The sequence below is a fragment of the Rhinopithecus bieti genome, unplaced genomic scaffold (assembly GCF_001698545.2).
Source record: "Rhinopithecus bieti isolate Rb0 unplaced genomic scaffold, ASM169854v2 scaffold_68671, whole genome shotgun sequence".
Taxonomy (NCBI): Eukaryota; Metazoa; Chordata; class Mammalia; order Primates; family Cercopithecidae; genus Rhinopithecus; species Rhinopithecus bieti.
In genome coordinates, this window is record NW_016827678.1 from 1399705 (window position 1) to 1420339 (window position 20635).

The 20635-nt window shown below is 38.1% G+C and overlaps 1 protein-coding gene and 1 pseudogene across 2 annotated transcripts in view; one reads left to right on the plus strand and one right to left on the minus strand.

The window, feature by feature from the left end:
• The window catches only part of RASSF6 (Ras association domain family member 6), a 50559-nt gene that overhangs the window by 13220 nt on the left and 16704 nt on the right, over positions 1-20635 (minus strand). Inside the window, 4 exon segments of the mRNA XM_017864068.1 lie at positions 31-125; positions 6832-6974; positions 12894-12919; positions 12922-12971. Coding sequence (XP_017719557.1) covers positions 31-125; positions 6832-6974; positions 12894-12919; positions 12922-12971 — 314 coding nt within the window.
• Positions 5045-6057, plus strand: LOC108523448 (receptor of activated protein C kinase 1 pseudogene; annotated as a pseudogene). The gene has a single exon (XR_001883814.1). The product of XR_001883814.1 is annotated as a receptor of activated protein C kinase 1 pseudogene (transcript).

A 20635-nucleotide genomic window follows, 5' to 3' on the forward strand; every position in this document is an offset into this window, starting at 1 on the left:
TCTCCCAATCAGTAAGATTTTGATACTGACCTTGCTGGGAATTCCTGGTTTCAGACATTGGAATCTGGGTCCTGTCCAGCTCACTAATACGATAGAGATCATCAAATTCCCCCCAGCGTGTCATTCTAAAAAGTAATAAATCTTGTCTGTAACATCAGTTCCATCCATATTGAAGCCTATGATGGTTTCCAGATTTACAATATTAATATAGTAATACCGTGGGCCTCTGTAGGTGGATATATCATCCAAAGTTATAACAATTTTATGATACTATTAAAATTATATTCATACCAAAGTGGTCAACATATGTTTTAAATGCTTCCTGTACTTTTATAGAGCTATCTTCTTGACATAATAATTCAGTTACATACTGAAACACAAGTTATATAAGTTCTGTAATACATATGTCCAAATTGAATTAGTAAAAACCAAGATGATCAATTGTTATAAAGATATTTCACAGTACTCTTAGGAGAGTTTAGGTATAAAAGTGTTCTTTCTATATCCTGTCAATATGTATTGTACCTTTTGCATTCAAAACATTGTTAAGTAGAGTGGCTCTAAAATAATAAAATGTGGTGCCTATCTTCTAAGGCACTTGACTACCATGAAGAATGCAGTTTACAAAGAAGGAAAATATATGAGTTTTTTTGCCAGAAAATTATGATTTCATAAAGAAACTAACAATTTTAAGTGCATTCTAATACTCAGAATAAATAAAAACTGACAAATGTTTATTTTTACAGCAGGTCAAAACTCAATTTTATTTTATTTATCTGGTCTTAAGTTTCTTATCCTCTCTGTGCCTGTGTCCTCATCTGTAAAATGAAAATGATGATAGTATGAGGTAGGATAGAGTTGTTTTGAGGATTAAAAGAGTGAATTTGTATAAAACTATTGAAACAGTGCCCTGAAAATAGTAAGCATTCAATATAGATTAACAATAATTATAATTATCCTCATCTCCATTGTCATCATCATTATCATCATCATCATTATCATCATCATCAGCATCTGTATCCATTTCATTCCTGATGGGCCGGGAACCATTAGAGACCCAAGGTGTTCCTGGATCTCTCTAGGCAAATGGATGCTATTACCTAAGAATCTCTTCAATAATGTCTGTTTTCCTTATGACTAAAATATATTCCACTTATAGGGAATTTGCAGCATTGACTCTACCCAAATTTCATTGGTGGTAACAAAAAATATTTATTAAAACTAATGGTAGTGAATATGAAAAAAATCACCCCTTATCCTCTTTACTTTTGGATTCTTTTGAAGCCTGTTTTATGGCTACTATATCATTTGAGTCTTACAATAGCCTTATGAGGTAGAGAAGGTAATCCTAATATATTTGTTAATTTTCCAGCAAGCTGTACTGTTCAGAATACAGCCAATCAAAACAAAAGTCATAAAGCCCAACTATAGGTAGTAACTTTAACCTAAAGGAAAACTACCAGGTCCTGACTCAGAATCTAATTAGTCTTATGGCAGATAAAACAATCCATTTCCCCCAATCTATAGCAGCTGAATAATCAGAAAATGGCAGACATAATTATCATAGAAGGAGGGTTAGGAATGGAAAAGTCAATACCAATGAAAACCAGAAACTAAAAATGCAGAGTAACCTGATGCTATCTCATAGGGCTAAAGATAAGAATCCCTAGTATGCTAGTCAAATTCTTGGTGACCCTGCAGACGTGACAGCTTAGTGTTGTCACACAAATATAGGAGGCCAAAAGTGGTCCAATATATTCCATGTTGGGCCCCTTACTTTTTTCTATCATCTACAGCAGAAAACACCAGTTTTCAGCTCTGGATTGTGTAATTTGAAGCATCACCCCATCCAACTGTGCACATGACTACGCTTCAGGGCAGTTATCCAGAGTTTTCAAGAGAAAACTGATTGGCACTTTATGTAATATCAAATAGTTTAACTTGCCCAAACATGGGACTTCTGTTGCTCTGACTAAAGTTCAGGGTGTATATCATTTGCAAATTTAAACTGTGGGGAGGTTTTCTAAGGAGTTTAAAAATAAAAAGGAGGTAGAAATTTGATAGACAAATAGAATATGGTCACTTTCCTACCCATATTGTATGAAAAAAAACACCACCGACGTTATTCAAATGTACACCTGTCCAGTTTGTGCTCTTTATGTTATTCTGTCATGACTCATCCAATATATGCAAAAGCTGAGTTTGGAAAGATATTAAAAACAGAAGTGAAAAATAGTGTAAGCAAATACAACCTTAACAAGGGTGTTCTTTTCTTTTGTTACGAAAGATTTCCAAAACGCTTGTGCTACATATGAGAGATCAAAGTACTGTCCATAGAACCGTTTCCATAAAGAAGAACAAGTGGTCAGAGCTCAAATGAACTGATTTTTTAAAAGCTTCTTCACTCCAATTAAGCTGATGCTTCCTCTGTGTGACTCGTTTTAAACATAATTAAAACAAACTAACGTGACAAGACCAATGATTCTGTCAAAGAGTGAACTGAAAGACACAAGATCAGAGCCCTTCCTGCAGCTGAAGTTCCATGTCATTTACCGCATGTTTACCCACTGCAGATATAAAATCTGTCATCCTGCAAGAGCAGAGGTGTAAGTTTTGCCCAGAGATGCCCAATATGGGAAAAAGAAAACAGGAGAAGTTTAAGAGTAAGAAAATAGTCAATTTCTTTTCACAATTAAAGGCTGAGCATTTAAATGGATGTTACCTTAAAAGAGACAACCAGAGGGAGGGTGTCTAGAATTGGATTGAAAAAACAAAAATGATACCTTAGGTGGCTATGCACCCCACCAATGAACCAGAAACCAGAGAAAACCCATTTCAAATTGTGCTGTGCCTTCCTGCCTGAGTATTCAGCTGGCTCCCAGAAAGTACTCTTGGCTAATTAATGACATCCAAATCTAATCTGGCTCTTGTGTGCACGTGGCTCTGTATGTATGTAAAAGGAATGGGATATTTTTCTGCCAAATGTTCTACAGTTAGTCTTGTTACTGGAAAAGTACAAGCCGGTGAAGGTTTCTAGGTAATTTTCCTCAATTTTAAACAAAAGAGCCAATTCCTGTTTGCTTCACAGCAATTTACTACAATAAACAATGCAAAATGTAAATGGATCCTATAGCAGGTGTATCATGAGGATATTATTTTAGAACCTGTGGCAGTCTATGGAGAGGCATATTACCTTGTAGACCTGGGCTCTTGAAACTCATCCAAAAATTCAGAATTGCTAGGAACAAATGTTTTAAATTTGAGAAGTTAAAGCATATCTTGGTTAATAATCATCATCATAATAATATATTATGTATTTCAGAAGAGTTAAAGAACAGAATTTTTTATGTTCTCTATTCTAAAAAAGATAAATATTTGAGATGACTGATATGTTAATTAGCCTGGTTTGTTAATTCTACAATGTACATATGCATAAAAACATGTTGTATCCCATAAATTTATAGAATTATTTGTTAAAATAAAATAAAACTTAAAATATATCTTGGTAAAGCCATATAAAATAATGATGGTTTAAAGTGATACTACAATTACCTTACTTCATCTCTCTGACATTTTCCTTTAATGTTTGATATTTATTACATTTTCATAAATTAAAAAATTAAAATGCATCAAATAGATGTGACTCCTCAGAGAACTTTGCAACGAGGTCTTAGGTCATATGAAGTATGGTAGTAGTTAATTTTGTAAATTCATGTCTTGTACCGTTTTCTGAAAGCAGAACCCATGAGTAATTTTTCCTTTTAAATGCTGCTCCTTGTCATTTAGAGTCATCAGCCTCATCAGTCATCAGGTACCTGGAGTGAGAACTGTGGGGCTCTCTCAGGCTGCCTGAGGCTACTGCCTCCCTTCTGTTCTTCCGTAGGCACTGAGCCCTAATCTCATTGGCAATCCTTAGCTTGGATGGGAGACAAGAGATAGATAGAGGGACCAAGTAGTCACAACAGAGCAGAGGTAATTTAACCACAGGCTTCTGGGGATTTTGCTCTATACTATGTTTTGAATCTCCTTTGTGTCAGGGACACAGTTGGGCACTGGGATGAATAAAGCAAATAAAGCAAAGATGAATAAAGCACATTCCCTACCACTGAGAAGCTTGCATTATAGACAAGGAGATAAGTATACAAAAATACTATTGACTGCATGTGTGTTAAGTGGTATAGAAGAGTTTTCAGTGAACCTAGTATAGATTGAGAGGTCAGAAATGGCTTTCTGGAGAACATGTTACCTCATCTGTGTCTTAAAGGATTGGTGGAAGAGAGTTGGGCGAATGAATGTGGAGCAGCAGGTGAACTTCTAGGCAGAGTCAGGAAAATTAGAAATTGCATGAAATGTGTAGGGAATTACAAAACATTCAGCTGGTGGTAGCATAATTTTTGAGAAATATTGGCACGGTGAAAATCATAGTCTGGCTTAAATATTTTTTTCCAAAGGAAAAGCAGACTTTTGTCAAGGTGATAATTAATTTTTCTTAGTTGTGGCCAAATATCACATTGGACAAATTGTCCTGGCAGCTCCTTCTCCATTGCCTCCTCTGATAGAATGCCAGCTCATCTAACAATGGATGGGAGGATGAATGTTATGAAGAGAAGACTTAGTATCTCAATATATATACACAGTGGTTTGAGCTGGAGAGGTAAGGACTAAAAAGCAAGAAGGGATGGAAAAAAAGGATGAAAGGAACCTTTATACAGGTATGTTTCTTGCTCAGAATATTTATTAATTTTTCTAAAACTTGTAAAGGGATAAGGAAAAAATCAGCCCAACCTGGATATCCAAGGGACACTTGCATAAACCCACACGGGGGACTGTTTTGTGCATTTATTTAACTTCAAATGCATTTCAGGATGCTCTGTTGAACAGGATTGGGACAATCAGACGGAGCATCATTAAGTTTCCCTGGTAGAAAGCACGATGAGCTCTTTCACTGAAAGGCGGCGGCGGGAGCGGTTGTGCGCTCCTTTTCTCTGAGCCCATTCCAGTGCCAATCCTCGTCGTGCAGCGACACACGCGCTCGCCCGCCGCCATGACTGAGCAGATGACCCTTCGTGGCACCCTCAAGGGCCACAACGGCTGGGTAACCCAGATCGCTACTACTCCGCCAGTTCCCGGACATGATCCTGTCCGCATCTCGAGATAACCACCATCATCATGGTGGAAACTGACGCAGGGATGAGACTAACTATGGAATTCCCAGCGTGCTCTGCGGGGTCCACTCCCACTTTGTTAGTGGATGTGGTTATCTCCTCAGATGAGTTTGGCCCTCTCAGGCTCCTGGGATGGAACCCTGCCGCTCTGGGATCCTCACAACGGGCACCAACCACAGAGGCGATTTGTGGGCCATACCAGGATGTGCCTGAGTGTGGCCTTCTCCTCCTGACAACCGGCAATTGTCTCTGGATCTCGAGATAAAAACCATCAAGCTATGGAATACCCTGGGTGTGTGCAAATACACTTGTCCAGGATGAGAGCCACTCAGAGTGGGTGTCTTGTGTCTGCTTCTCGCCCAACAGCAGCAACCCTATCATCGTCTCCTGCGGCTGGGACAAGCTGGTCAAGGTATGGAACCTGGCTAACTGCAAGCTGAAGACCAACCACATTGGCCACACAGGCTATCTGAACACGGTGACTGTCTCTCCAGATGGATCCCTCTGTGCTTCTGGAGGCAAGGATGGCCAGGCCATGTTATGGGATCTCAAACGAAGGCAAACACCTTTACACGCTAGATGGTGGGGACATCATCAAAGCCCTATGCTTCAGCCCTAACCGCTTACTGGCGTGTGCTGCCACAGGCCCCAGCATCAAGATCTGGGATTTAGAGGGAAGGATCAATTGGTAGACGAACATGAAGCAAGAAGTTATCAGTACCAGCAGCAAGGCAGAACCACCCGCAGTGTACCTCCCTGGCCTGGTCTGCCAATGGCCAGACCTCTGTTTGCTGGCTACACAGAACAACCTGGTACGATATGGCAGGTGCCATCAGGCACGCGGCTAGAAGTTTATGGCAGAGCTTTAACAAATTACAGAAGAAAAACTGGCAAAAAAAAAAAAAAAAAAAAAAAAAAAAAAAAAAAAAGAAAGCACGATGAGCCTTTGTTCCCAAGGAAATAAGACATTTAGATTTTATCCTCTTATTTTGGAGACCAGGCCAGGGTAAATCAAATTCTGCCTTTACATTTTGTCTTTTCCAATGAAGGAATGCAGTCTCCAGGAAAGAAGTAACAGAGCAGAGAGGAGTTGAGAGCACAGGCTGTGGAGCATAGACAGAAGTAAGGCCCAGTCCAGTTCTGCTACATCGTAATTGGGGATCTTGCACAAATTAGCTAATCTTGAAGAGCCCTGGTTTCTGAACATCTGCTTCATTGAGTTGCTGGGATTTTTTGTTGTTGTTGTTGTTTTGAGACAAAGTCTCGCTCTATCACCCAGGCTGGGGTGCAATGGCGCGATCTTGGCCCACCGCAAGGTCCGCCTCCTGGATTAAAGCGATTCTCCTACCTCAGCCTCCCAAGTAGCTGGAATTACAGGCGGCTGCCACCACGCCCAGCTAATTTTTGTATTTTTAGTGGAGATTGGGTTTCACCATGTTGGCCAGGCTGGTCTCGAACTCCTGACCTCAGGTGGTCCACCTGCCTCGGCCTCCCAAAGTGCTGGGATTACAGGGGTGAGCCACTGTGCCCAGCCGTTGCTGGGAAATTAAATGAGATTGTGTATAATCAGTTTCACACAAGCCTAAGTTTCCCTCCTTAAGAGTGCACACAATGAAACCAAGTATGACGATTGTCTGAGTAATTAAAAACATGAAAGATAGCTTACCCTTTGCTGGAGAAGACATCTGATGACTTCATACTAGTAAAAGAAGAGAATGGCTTCTCATCTTGTATTTTTAGCTGTATAGGTCGTTTTACTCCCCAGAAAATGTCCAGCATTCCTTCAACAATTAGTTTGCCATCTTCTGTCTAAGGAAGAAATGAATAATCCCCCAATTGGCTTTGTATTATCTATAGACGGTAAATGTTTTAACTGAAGATGTAGAAATTGTGTGTAAGAAACCTTAATAGGTTAAAAATAAATCCCAGGGTTATGATTTGGCTTTCCAATTTATCTACAAAGCAATTCTATTTTAAAACATTCCTTTATTTTGAAAACAGCTATACCCACCCAGCAAAGTGAGTAAATCATAATGGTAATGGCATGTCCACCAGAGGGCACAGTATGTCAAAATGCTTTCTGAACTCTATGATTTCTTCAATTAAGTGGAATTTTAATTCTCTAATTTTGTTTAATTTAAAATCAAAGCAGATTTAAAATTATACTGAACTAGAAAGTAGAAAACAGCTATTTAAATATTTAGCAGCTATTTCCTCATTGCTGAACAGAAAAATATTTAACTCACAAAGTTATGCAAAACAAGTAAAATAATACATGTGAAAACACGTAAAAATTCAAAACATTATAGATATATTTTGCAAAACAATAGCATTTGAAGAATTTCTTTAAAATTAGAAATATAACAAAAGAAGGAGACAAGCTTAACATTATGAATTTTGTGGAAACTTTTGAATTAAAGTATAAATCATCATTATGTATACGAAAGTCCTTTTCCAATGTTAAAGTAATGTTTTATATTATAGAAACTTTGGAAAACATAGAAACTAACAAAAGTCATATGTCAGCCACCCAATACCTATTTTAACATTCATTAACTATTATTGATATTATGAAGAATCAATTGTTAGACAACATTTAATAACTCAATTCTTATTTGAGAGCATGATGAAAACTCCATACTCTGGAATCAGTCGGACCTGTGCTCAAACCCTGGCTCTGCCACTTCCTAGTTGTGGCCTTGGAAAAGTTGTTGGCTACCTTTAAATTTGGACTTCCTCATGTGAAAAACAGATATTCATAGCACCTGGCATTCAATAGGTGCTCTATGTTACTGTTTGTTATTTCTTTGGCTGATAAACTTGCTTTGGAATCACTCCTGAAACAAAGTTTTACACTTCTTCCACTTGTGACTTTACATTTCAGATTACTAAGAGGTCAGGTTACCAATCAGTTGTTTTCAACAATCAAACACAATTTATTCCTTGAAGTGACTGTATATGATATAGATTATATAGTTAATATATAGCATTTTTTTTTGGTTAAATCAATGAACACATGAATATTTTATTAACATGGTCTGTAAATATAAGAAAGAGAAAAAGTCCTGAGATGCTCCTTCCCTGTATATTTTTGTGCAAGCATGAACGCTTTCAAACATTTATTTACTTTTTTAAACCATGTTAATTTCATTTATTTTCTACTTTTATTTTTATTTTATTATACTTTAAGTTCTAGGGTACATGGGCACAACGTGAAGGTTTGTTACATATGTATACATGTGCCATGTTGGTGTGCTGCACCCATCAACTCGTCGTTTACATTAGGTATATCTCCTAATGCTATCCCTCCCCCCACCCCCCTCCCCAAAATAGGCCCCTGTGTGTGATGTTTCCCTTCCTGTGTCCAAGTGATCTCATTGTTCAATTCCCACCTATTGGGAGAACATGCGGTGTTTGGTTTTCTGTTCTTGCGATAGTTTGCTGAGAATGATGGTTTCCAACTGCATCCATGTCCCTACAAAGGACACGAACTCATCCTTTTTTATGGCTGCATAGTATTCCATAATGTATATGTGCCACATTTTCTTAATCCAGTCTGTCACTGGTGGACATTTGGGTTGATTCCAAGTCTTTGCTCTTGTGAATAGTGCTGCAATAAACATACGTGTGCATGTGTCTTTATAGCAGCAAGATTTATAATCCTTTGGGTATATGCCCAGTAATGGGATGGCTGGGTCAAATGGTATTTCTAGTTCTAGATCCTTGAGGAATGGCCACACTGTTTTCCACAATGGTTGAACTAGTTTACAGTCCCACCAACAGCGTAAAACTGTTCCTATTTCTCCACATCCTCTTCAGCACCGTTGCTTCCTGACTTTTTAATGATTGCCATTCTAACTGGTATGAGGTGGTATCTCATTGTGGTCTTGATTTGTGTTTCTCATAGCATTCTTTCTCTGCCTAACTCGAACTCAATTAAGCCTTTATATCAAAAACTCATAGAAACTCTGAAAATAAAAAGAAACCACTACTCTGCTGAGGTTGTTAATTCTTCATTGCTATATCTCCAGCTTTTAAAATGGTGTCTGGTACATGCTAGACACTCAATAAATATTTAATTAATTGATTAATTAATTAATTGAATAAATAAATTAATTTATTCATTAAAGATGAATGAAGTCGCATATTGTCATCCAAGTACTGCCCCTTTTAAACAGTGTCAGAAGATTTGAAAAATTCTGAATTATGGCTTTATTGATCAATGTGTTAAGATTGAAAAGTCTTGTAGCCTCACCATATACTTCATTTCATACAGTTATAAAAAATCATATAAAACATGAACCTATTTTAAAAAATTAAATAACTTTTTTTTTTTTTGAGACAGAGTCTCACTCTGTCGCCCAGGCTGGAGTACAGTGGTGTGATCTTGGCTTACTGCAATCCCCACCTCCTCGGTTCAGGTGATTCTCCTGCCTCAGCCTCCAGAGTAGCTGGGATAACAGGCATGCACCACCATGCCTGGATAATTTCTGTATGTTTTTTCAGTAGAGAAAGGGTTTTGCTATGTTGACCAGAGTGGTCTCGAATTCCTGACCTCAGGTGATCCGCTGACCTTGGCCTCCCAAAGTGCTGGGATTACAGGCATGAGCCACCACGCCTGACCTAAATAACTTTTGTGTTATAAATGGAGCACTGATGTACAGAATTGGAAAGAATATGCCTCAACTTAAATGTTCATAACACCAAAACTCAAACATTTACCTAAAGGAAACAAACTTAACATCATGAATTTTGTGGAAACTCTTGAATTAAAGTATAAATAATCATTTTCCTTGTTTTAATCTTTTCCTAAATTTTATATTTTTATAATTATGTATATGAAAGATTTAAGATACAGGACACTGTTGAAATAACTTAAAATTAGGCCCACTTCTTTATAAAGGGATTAGTTATTTCATTCAGTATATTATTGAATTTGGGAAAGTAATTGAAATACCCAACTGAACTAAATCATTCAAGTTTAATAGGAAAGGCCAGAGCGCTTTGTAAATTTCCTTCTGTCCAAACTGTAGATTTAAGCCAAACCATGGTCACCTAAAGTCCATGCTGTGCCATGAAATTAAATCAGGAGTAGAAAATTCTAATCTCCCCTTTGGCCAGGAAGATATTGTAAATATGTAAAGTGAACCCCATCAGAATATAAGGCTGAGTGAAGAGACCTATGGAGAATGAAGCACTGAAATTAAATAAAAAGAAAAAAAGTAAACATAAGGCCACTTTGTACAGTAACCTGCCAGTGGCACTCCTAAAAATGCTTTTGAAGAAATAAAGAGCATTCAAATAGCAAGAGAGGAAGTCAAACTTTCCCTGTTTGCAGATGACATAATCTTATATCAAGAAAACCCCATCGCTCCAGCCCAAAAGCTTCTTAAGCTGATAAGCAACTTCAGCAGTCTCAGGATACAAAATCGAAGTGCAAAATTGCTAGCATTCCTATATACCAACAACAGTCAAACCGAGAGCCAAATTGCAAACAAACTCCCACAGAAAGAATAAAATACCTAGGAATACAGCTAACAAGGGAAGTGAAAGACATTTACAAAGATAACTGTAAGTCACTGCTCAAAGAAATCAGAGATGACACAAACAAATGGAAAATCATTCCATGCTCATGGGTAGGAAGAATCAGTATTGTTAAGATGGCAATATTGCCCAAAGCAATTTACAGATTCAATGCTATTCCCATTAAACCACCATTGACATCCTTCACAGAACTAGAAAAAACTATTTTAAAATTCATATGAATCCAAAAGAGACTGAACAGCCAAGGCAATCCTAAGCAAAAGAACAAAGCTGGAGGTATCACACTACTTGACTTCAAAGTATATTACTGGGCTACAGTAACCAAAACAGCATGGTGCTGGTACAAGAACAGACACACAGACTGATGGAACAGAATAGAGAACCCAGAAATGAGACTGCATATCTACAAATATCTGATCTTCAACAAATCTGACAAAAACAAGCAGAGGGAAAAGGATTCCCTAGTCAATAAATGGTGCTGGGATAACTGACTAGCCATATATAGAAAATTGAAGCTGGACCCCTTCTTTACACCATATTCAAAAATTAACTCAGGATGGACTAATGATCTAAATGTAAAACCTAAAACTATAAAAACACTCGACGATAACTAGGTAATACCATCCAGGACATAGGCATGGGCAAAGATTTCATGATGAAGATGCCAAAAAAAATTGCAATAAAACTAAAAATTGGCAAATGAGATCTAATTAAACTAAAGAGCTCTGTACAGCAAAAGAAACTATCAACAGAGTAAACAGATAATCTACAGAATGGGAGAATATTTTTGCAAATTATGCATCTGACAAAGATCTAATACTCAGCATCTACAAGGAACTTAGACAAATTTACAAGGAAAAAAAACCAAACAACCCCATTAAAATGTGGGTAAAGGGCATGAGCAAACACTTCTTAAAAGAAGACATAAATGTGGCCAGCAGTCATATGAAAAAGTTCTACATAACTGATCATTAGAAAAATGCAAATCAAAACCACAATGAGATACCATCTTACACCAGTCAGAATGGCTATTATTAAAAAGTCAAAAAATAACAGATGCTGGTGAGGTTGTGGAGAAAAAGGAGCCCTTACACACTGCTGGTGGGAGTGTAAATTAGTTTAATCATTGAGGAAGACAGTGTGTTGATTCCTCAAAGACCTAAAGACAGAAATACCATTTGACCCAGCAATGGAGAATAAATCATTTTATTATAAAGACATATGCAAACATATGTTCATTGCAGCACTATTTATAGCATCAAAGACATGGAATCAACCTAAATGTCCATCAGTGATAGACTGGATAAAGAGAATGTGATATATGTACACCATGGAATACCATGCAGCCGTAGAAAAGAACAAGATCATGTCCTTTGTAGGGATGGAGCTAGAGGCCATCATTCTTAGCAAACTGATGCAGATAGAGAAAACCTAATACTGTATGCTTTCACTTATAAGTGGGAGCTAAATGATAAGAACACAAGGACACATAGAGGGGAACTACAGACACTGAGGCTTATCAGAGGGTGGAATTTGGGAGGAGGGATGGGACCAGGAAAAATAACTAATGGGTATTAGGCTCAAAAGCTGGGTGATGAAATAATCTGTACAGCAAACCACCATGACACATGTTTACCTATGTAACAAACTTGCACTTGTACCCCTGAACTTAAAAGTTGGAAAAATGCTTTCTAGCTTCAGGACTTTCCTGAATATTTCTTTAATATTTCAAAATTTTTATTATTTTGATATAGTGCACATCTATTGGAATCTAATGCGTTCATTTTAAAACCCAGATCAAATTTTACATTACAGATGCATCATAATTTGTTTGAATAATCCCTAATTGATAGGGACATCTTCAAATTTTCTCCATTACAAATGACATCACAATGAGTATCTTTCTATATACATTCTGATGCATTTGTAAGAAAGTATTGTGATATATTTTCAGTGGAAATGCTGTTAAAATATTCATATTCTATTTTAAAAAATAGGAAGAAAATATGTCATTAAAATTTTTAAATGCTTTTCTATCTCAAAAATGCACAGAAAGTCACAAGTGTTCCAAGCCCATGTCTAAAAGAATCATAATCAAGTTAAACTTTCACCTGTTTCTTCCAGAATTGTGTGTGTGTGTGTGTGAGTGAATAAAACTGGATTGCCTTTCTTCAGTGGGCTTACCTCTCCATATAAAATCTGCAAATTTTCTGGTTCTCATAAAAAATGTTATAGGTCTTCAATAAAGAATTAAGTTGTTCCCTAAAATAAAATAAAATAAAATATAATCAGTCTTAGGGTTTTTAACAGTAAAAGGTGATAATAGTACTTTCATAAAGGTATGAGATAGAAAGAAATAGTTTAATGGAATCTTTACTGTTCTGTCACTTTAACTTAACATAAGTCATTGGAAGTGGAAGCACTCTTAAAATATCAGCAAATGTTGGAGGTGCTAATTCATAAGTAAATAACCAAAGGTAGGAAAATGACTGAGGACAAAAACGGTGAGAACAGTGTTCTGTAGCAGGAGGCAGCCATAAAACAGGAATTCGGTTTCATATTCCTTTGTGTATTTCAACATTTATAACCAACCTAAATTAAGCGCTGGTATGTGACTCATACCGTCTCTCTACATACTACTCCCTCCTGTGTGCCCAGGGCATGGGATGGGACACTAGTGCCCCAACTCTCCACAACTGTGTTACCTTGTGTAAGCCACTTAGTATCCCTGAATTTCCACAGCTGTGAAATGAAGGTGATCTGCCCTATTTGCCAGGGCTGTTTAGACCATTAAAAGCAACCACGGAAGTCAAAGATCCCAGGAGGCTGGGTGAAGCAAAAGAGAGCAAAGGCACATTGTTGCTGTGGCAGGGGCACTCCTCTCCTGGCCTGCCCCACACAGCTGGCAACGGCAGGCTTTGGCCAGGAAAGCCTGTAGGGGAGGAGCCCTCTTCCTTCCCGCCCCTTCCAGCTGGGTATCAAGATCTGAGACCATATGTGCTGGTGAGTGACTCAGCACTTTCTTGCCTGGAAACTCCTCCCTGTGTCTCCCACTGGGAACACAGCTATGGTAAGGAATGCTTCTGACTTATTTCACCCTTTGTGGCAGGTGGGCCCTGGCAGTGGGAACACTGGCTCTTACCACACCTCTATTCTATCTTTCTCTCAGTGTCTCTGCGTCTTGAGATGCTCTTCTTGAGATGATCATCGTTTCTCACCTGGATTATTGCAGCAGCCTCCTAAAATCCTCCCTGTATCTGCTGTTTACTCTCAACAGCAGAAACCATTTTAATGCAAACCTGACCATCTCTCCTCTTTGCTCAGAACTCTTCAATGTCTTCTTGTTTTTCAGATTAAAAGCCAACATCCTTACAATGGCTTAAAAGGCTGGATGCAACTGGTCTTCTGTTACCTCTTTCATCTCATTTCCTCCCACCCTTCCCTCACTCCATGCAACCACCAGCCTCCCTAGTGTTCCTTGGCCACTCCAGACACACTCTCATCTTGGGGCCTCTGCACTTGCTGATCCCTCTACCCAGAAAGATCTTCCCCCAAACTTTCACCTTGCCAGCTCATTCATCTTCTCTAATTATTTAATCAAAAGTTATCTTCTCAAGAAGTCCTTCCTGACCACCCAGTCTAAAAGTTCACCTTCTCCCAGCATTTCATATCTTGATTTTCTCCTTTGCCCCTGTCCCTGAGTCACCTTCAATATAGTTTACTTATTTCCTTATGTTCTGTCTCCTCCATTGAATGTAGCTCCAACAGGTCAGGGGCATGTATATGTTTTGTTCACACTGTATCCTGTGCCTGGAAGAGTACTTGGTACATAGCAGGGACCTGACAAATTCTGGTTGATTAAAATTATCGGGAAATTCTCATTTCCTAAACAACAATAAACAAAGGAAGAAAAGCTTTCTCACATAAGCAGTTTCATATATATTAAAAAAAAAAGACCCAACAAGCCATGATATTAAAATTCCAAGTATTTCAAATGCTAAAATCCCTTTGATCCTCAGTATCTGTCACTGTCTCATAAGAAAATGAGAGGGCAGGAAGTTTGGTGCACTTTATTCACTCCTGTGTTCCTGGTTCTCGGAGCAGAAACTTGCTCACAGTAGGCTCTTCTTCAATAAATACTGAATATTGAATAACAGAATTTATATATACTGACTGTTACATGTTTGAAATCATGTAAATATACATGTTACTATCGGCTTTTTCTCATTTGTAATTTTCAAGGTGTACATTTCCAAGGATCAATACACTCCACACAATGCCGTAAAAAAGATTCTCCTGAAGTCCTCCATACTGTTGGTTCATTTCCCAAATGGATTACTTTAAATTTTTAACGTTAATGAACACGTCTCTTCTAAACATCAGCGGTCACACTGATTTTGTTCTCCTGGGATCATTGTCATAGGTTATTTCCTAAAAATCATACTACTGGCCAAGAACATGAACATGATTTATAGCACTTATTGTTTAGTGCCAGAACACTGTTAAGAAATTTCACCATAAAGAAATTTTATGGTAAAGAAATTTCAGGGACACTTGGGATGCAACTCCTGATATGCTGAGCTGTGAGAGTTGTTATGAAAGTAAATGGAGCCTTACATAATCTTATTCCCTCAACTTCTGCTTCTGATAAAAGTACATCATATAGTAGAGCATGAGCAGCCTTCAAAGTGTTTACCTCAGGATCATGTGCAGTTGGAAAATGTTTCTGAACCTGAATAGAGCCTGACTAAATCCTCAACTGAAATAAGTCTCCAAATGACATAAGAAGTTGGCAAACTGTGGTCCCAGGCTGCCCATTTTTGTAAATAAAGTTGTACTGGAATATCACCACACTAATTTGTCTGCTCATTGTCTGTGGCTGTTTTTCTGTTATAACTGCAGAGTTGAGTAGTTGTAACAGAAACCATATGACCTACAAAGCCTGAAACATTTATAATCTGGCTCTTTGCAAAGAAACTCTTCCAATCTGTAATCCACTGTGTAATACAGCGTAGTTGGATACCATAGAAGTTCTTCCGTATTTTTCTCACTGTGAGCAGAATCTTTTGATTATTAATTGGACTTTGAAAGATTTTGGAGTGTTGAAGATTAGAGCTCAGTAAACTAAAGTATTGGAATAAAATTAGGTAAATTAGTGATGCAATACAAAGCAAGGAATTAGAAAAGAAAATTTAGAAGTTGCCTGAGCAAACTATAGCAATGGTGAATGCTGTCCAAACATTTATTTTAGTTGTGTGTACCTTACCAGAGACACTTTTGAAGATGATTAGTTTATGTACCTGACGAAACAATATGTTTAATATAACCTGGAAAATAAAATGTATGTCTGTAACATTCTAATTTAACTTGGCATTAGGGGAACAACACGGTGAAGAATTACTGTTAAGTTGATCATCTGTGTCTATTCACATTACACCACCCCATAGAAGGTCATTTATTCAACATGACACAGTTGCTGTGTGAGCACAGTCAAGAGACCTCAGTCATGCTCAGAGGGTGGGTGAGAGCTTTAAGGAATAGATGTTGCCTACGGTGAACCTTGGTGGCTGAGAATTAAACAGGAAAAGAAGAGTGTAAAGAGTTTACCTGGCAAAGAAATAACATGAACAAGGACATGTAGCTATTTCTATAGTTCGCAGAAAAAACTCAAGAGTTGGGATTCCAAGAATACAACATGTAAAATGGGAAATGCTGAGCAATGAATGAGCCCCGTGAACCATTTTAAGAAACTTGGAATTCACTTCGCAGGCATTGGGCAGCTATTGAAGATTCCAGGCAGGGGAAAGACATGATGATACTAAGGATCACTAGGTAGAATGTGGAAAATAGATATCAGTACAAGACAAGATAGAGGCAGCAAGATGAGTGAGATCACTGCAACGCTAGTGCGGTAGAGGTGCAGAAATGAGGCTGATGTTCCTTGTAAAGGTGAACAAATGTCCCATGTCTGTGGAAGGTTCTAAAGTCCAGAAGAGACCTGTAATAATTACAGGCATTGTATGGTTTAGAAGACCCAAAGGCAATCATTAAAGTGTTATCTGGGCAGTCCCTACTCAATAAGAGGAGCACTGATTTAATATATACTGTGGCCTCTCAGTGGCAATTTTAACATATTTTTTTAGGGTCCACCTAAGTGTTACATATAGGACCCCTCAAAAGAATTTGTGCACCTTTCCCCTCAAACCCATAAAAGTTCACCTTCCAGCATGATCAGACTGCTTAGCATAGACTGTTTGATGGTCTTTAAAATACTTTCAAATGGGTGATAAGAAATTGATTCTCTGTCCAGTTTTCCAGTTTACAAGTCTGTGATGTCCAAGGCACACCCAAGAAACAGACACAAGTTTCTCACATTTTTATATGTGAGGTGGAAAAAAATTGATTTTCTAGGAAAAGGCCTTGGTTTTTGGAACATGAAACATGGTATCACAATAGTAACAAGGGTGTTTTTAAACATCATCAAACACTATATAATACAGATGGTGTTTTCACTAAACTGAAGAAAACCAAACTTCCGTATAAACTGGACTTCTAGGTAAATGGACATGTAAATTATAAGTTTCTCCAGGATAGAAGTTGGCACCCTGCCACAAGCAGTGTGGAGAGAGAATCCTGGTATAAGCTGATGAATACCAAGGATTCTTCATCATGGCCCTGGAAGAGAGGTAGCCAGGGAGAGACTGACCTTGGTGGGAGGCAGATCAGGGGGAGGGATGCTGAGGGGATCCCAGGGTACTGTTCCTTTAAGGCTCCAGCTTGGTTTTATGAGTAATACAGAGTTTACTGTAAAATGCTCTGGTGTACTTTGTACTTTGTGGCCTGTATTGCAGCTGCTCAGCAGACGGGAATTACCCTTATTCTGACGTTTGCCATGAATAACATACTTTGTAAGAAATGAGTTCCTCAATCTTATCAGGTGTTTGGCTGGCTGGAAGAAACAATTTTTATTTAACTTTATAAAACTGTAATATACATGAATGTGGGACAGGATTATGGGTGGAAGTGAATTATGTCTCATATCCATAGAGTGGATGTCAAATATTAGTTGTACCAGGATATTTTTTTCCTCTTGTTTTAATAATAACTTACAGCATAATTAAGTGGCAATCTTAGTCCTTCCCTAAAAACCAAAGAACCCTGTCCTACTCTTTACAAAGTGATTCTTACAGTTTGAACCCACTAAGGACAAAGCATAAATATTGTCATATGCTGTCACCCTACATAAACTTGAAAGACTTCCGTGTGATACAAATGAACCCCAGGGGAAAATACACTCAACAAAGCTGCCAAAGTCATATTTAGCCCTTGGCTGTGCTTCCTGAGTTTGTGTTACTTCTGCTTCTTGGAGACTTCCTGAAAAATGTTCATGGTTCCAATTAGGCAGCCACTGAGCTGCTTAGTGACAACAGCATTCAGAACAACATTCCATCCCAGCACTTAAGGAGGCTGAGGTGGGCGGATCATGAGATCAGGAGATCGAGACCATCCTGGCTAACACGGTGAAACCCTGTCTCTACTAAAAAATAGAAAAAATTAGCTGGATGTGGTGGTGAGCGCCTATAATCCCAGTTACTCAAGACGCTGAGGAAGGAGAAGTGCATGAACCCCGGGAGGTGGAGGTTGGAGTGAGCCTAGATCTCGCCACTGTACTCCAGCCTGGGTGATGGAGCGAGACTCCGTCTCAAAAAAAACAAAACAAAACAAAACAAAAAAATTAGAACAACATCCCACTGTGTGTGTTGCCATGTTTAAGAGCAGGAACCAGAAACATTTGAAATAGACTTCAGCAGGTGAAAAACTGAGGCAGAAAAGGATAATGCTAATTAGTTCTCTTGCACAGGCTTTCTTTTTCCCCACTAATTTTGTTCACGATATTAAATTATAGCAGTGAGGCTATGTAACAATTTCATATGTCAGGTTAAAAAATCTGAATTTAGAACTTTATATTTTTATATTTTAGAATTTATAAAATTTTAAAATGTTATATTTTTATAAAATAACTATGAAATATTAAAGTTAAACATATTAAACATTACATTAAGTATGTAAAGGTAACAAATTGATTATTTGCTGGGAATTAAGGTTGTGATTTTTATTTCCTGTGTTATAATTCTATACACCTTATAAATTCTTTTCTTTCTTTCTTTCTTTCTTTTCTTTTGAGACAGAGTTTCACTCTTATTGCCCAGGCTGGAGTGCAATGGTGTGATCTCATCTCACTGCAACCACCACCTCCTGCTTCAAGTGGTTCTCTTGCCTCAGCCTCCTGAGTAGCTGGGATTACAGGCGGCTGCCACCAGGCCAGGCTAATTTTCATATTTTTAGTAGAGATGGGGTTTCACCATGTTGGCCAGGCTGGTCTCCAACTCCTGACCTCAGGTGATCCACCTGCTTCGGCCTCCCAAAGTGCTGGGATTACAGGTGTGAGCCACCGTGCCCGGCCTATAAATTCTATACAAGAAATGTGTGACACTTTCATGGTATTTTTTTAGGTTCATAGAAATGTAATATACACTCTTGTATGTTTCTGGAAAGATGGCATCAGGAAATATGAGGACACAGAAGAAAACTGAATAAAGCCTTCTCATCAAGCCATTTGCCAAGACAAATAATCATTCCATATTACTGATGTCTGCAAACAGAAGCAGAATTTTCCAAACCCATTTTATCCTTTATTCCTGTCCATTTGAATCCTGGAATTAAAATTACAAATTTTGGCTCCTTTTTCATAAACAGCCATGGTACCAGGTCTTTTTGCTTTTGGCTTCATCTCCTGGTTCAAATGATGAAGAAAGAATGCTTTTCATTCTTTGCATAGAGACCCTCCTCAGCTAGGAAAGTAGTTTATTCACATTTCCTTTGCAAATGAAGGGATTGAGTTCCAGAGTTTGGAAACTGAGAAATTTGTGGAGAAGTAGACTATCTTGATTGAAGTAAAAAGGCAAACCCTAAATTATCAGGAAGCTCTGAATTCTGTCTCAGTCTTCCGACTTCAAATACCTGAGGAGTTTTCCCTTTTTTCTGCAGCCTCACCAACATATATTATTTTTTGGCTTTTTTATAAAAGCCATTCTGACTGGTGTAAGATAGTATTTCACTGTGGTTTTGACTTGCATTTCTCTGATTAGTGACAATGAGCATTTTTTCATGTTTGTTGGCTGCTTGTATGTCTTCTTTTGAGAAGTGTCTGTCCATGTCTTTTGGCCACTTATACACTGTTGGTGGGAATGTAAATTAGTCCAGTCGCTGCGGAAAGCAGTTTGGAGATTTCTCGAAAATCTAAAAGTGGAACTACCTTTCAACCCAACAATCCCTTTACTGGATATAGACCCAAAGGAAAATAAAACATTCTACCAAAAAGACATATGCACCCCTATGTTTATCACAACACTATTAACAATAGCAAAGACATGGAATCAACCCAGATGCCCATCTGTGCTGGACTGGATAAAGACAATGTGGTACCCAGACACCATGGAATACTCCGCAGGCATAAAAAAATGCAAAATCATGTCCTTTGCAGCAATATGGATGCAGCTGGAGGCTATTAGCCTAAGTTAACTAATAGATGATTAGAAAATCAAATATTGCATGTTCTCACTTATAAGTGAGAGTTTAACCCTGGGTACATATAGAAACAAAGATGGGAACAACGGGCACTGGGGACCACTAGATGCAAGAGAGAGGGAAGGGGACAAGGGCTGAAGAACTATCTATTGGGTACCATGCTCACTACTGGGATGATGGGTTTATCCGTACCCCAAACCTCAGCATCATGCAAGATAGAGATGAGGGAATGGAGCAGTTAGGCTATTTAGCTCATATTTGGGTCTTGCTTCCCATTTGCCTGTGGTTTAGCCTTCCATTTCCTGTTTTTCTGAGACAAGTCTTACAGTTTTTTTTTT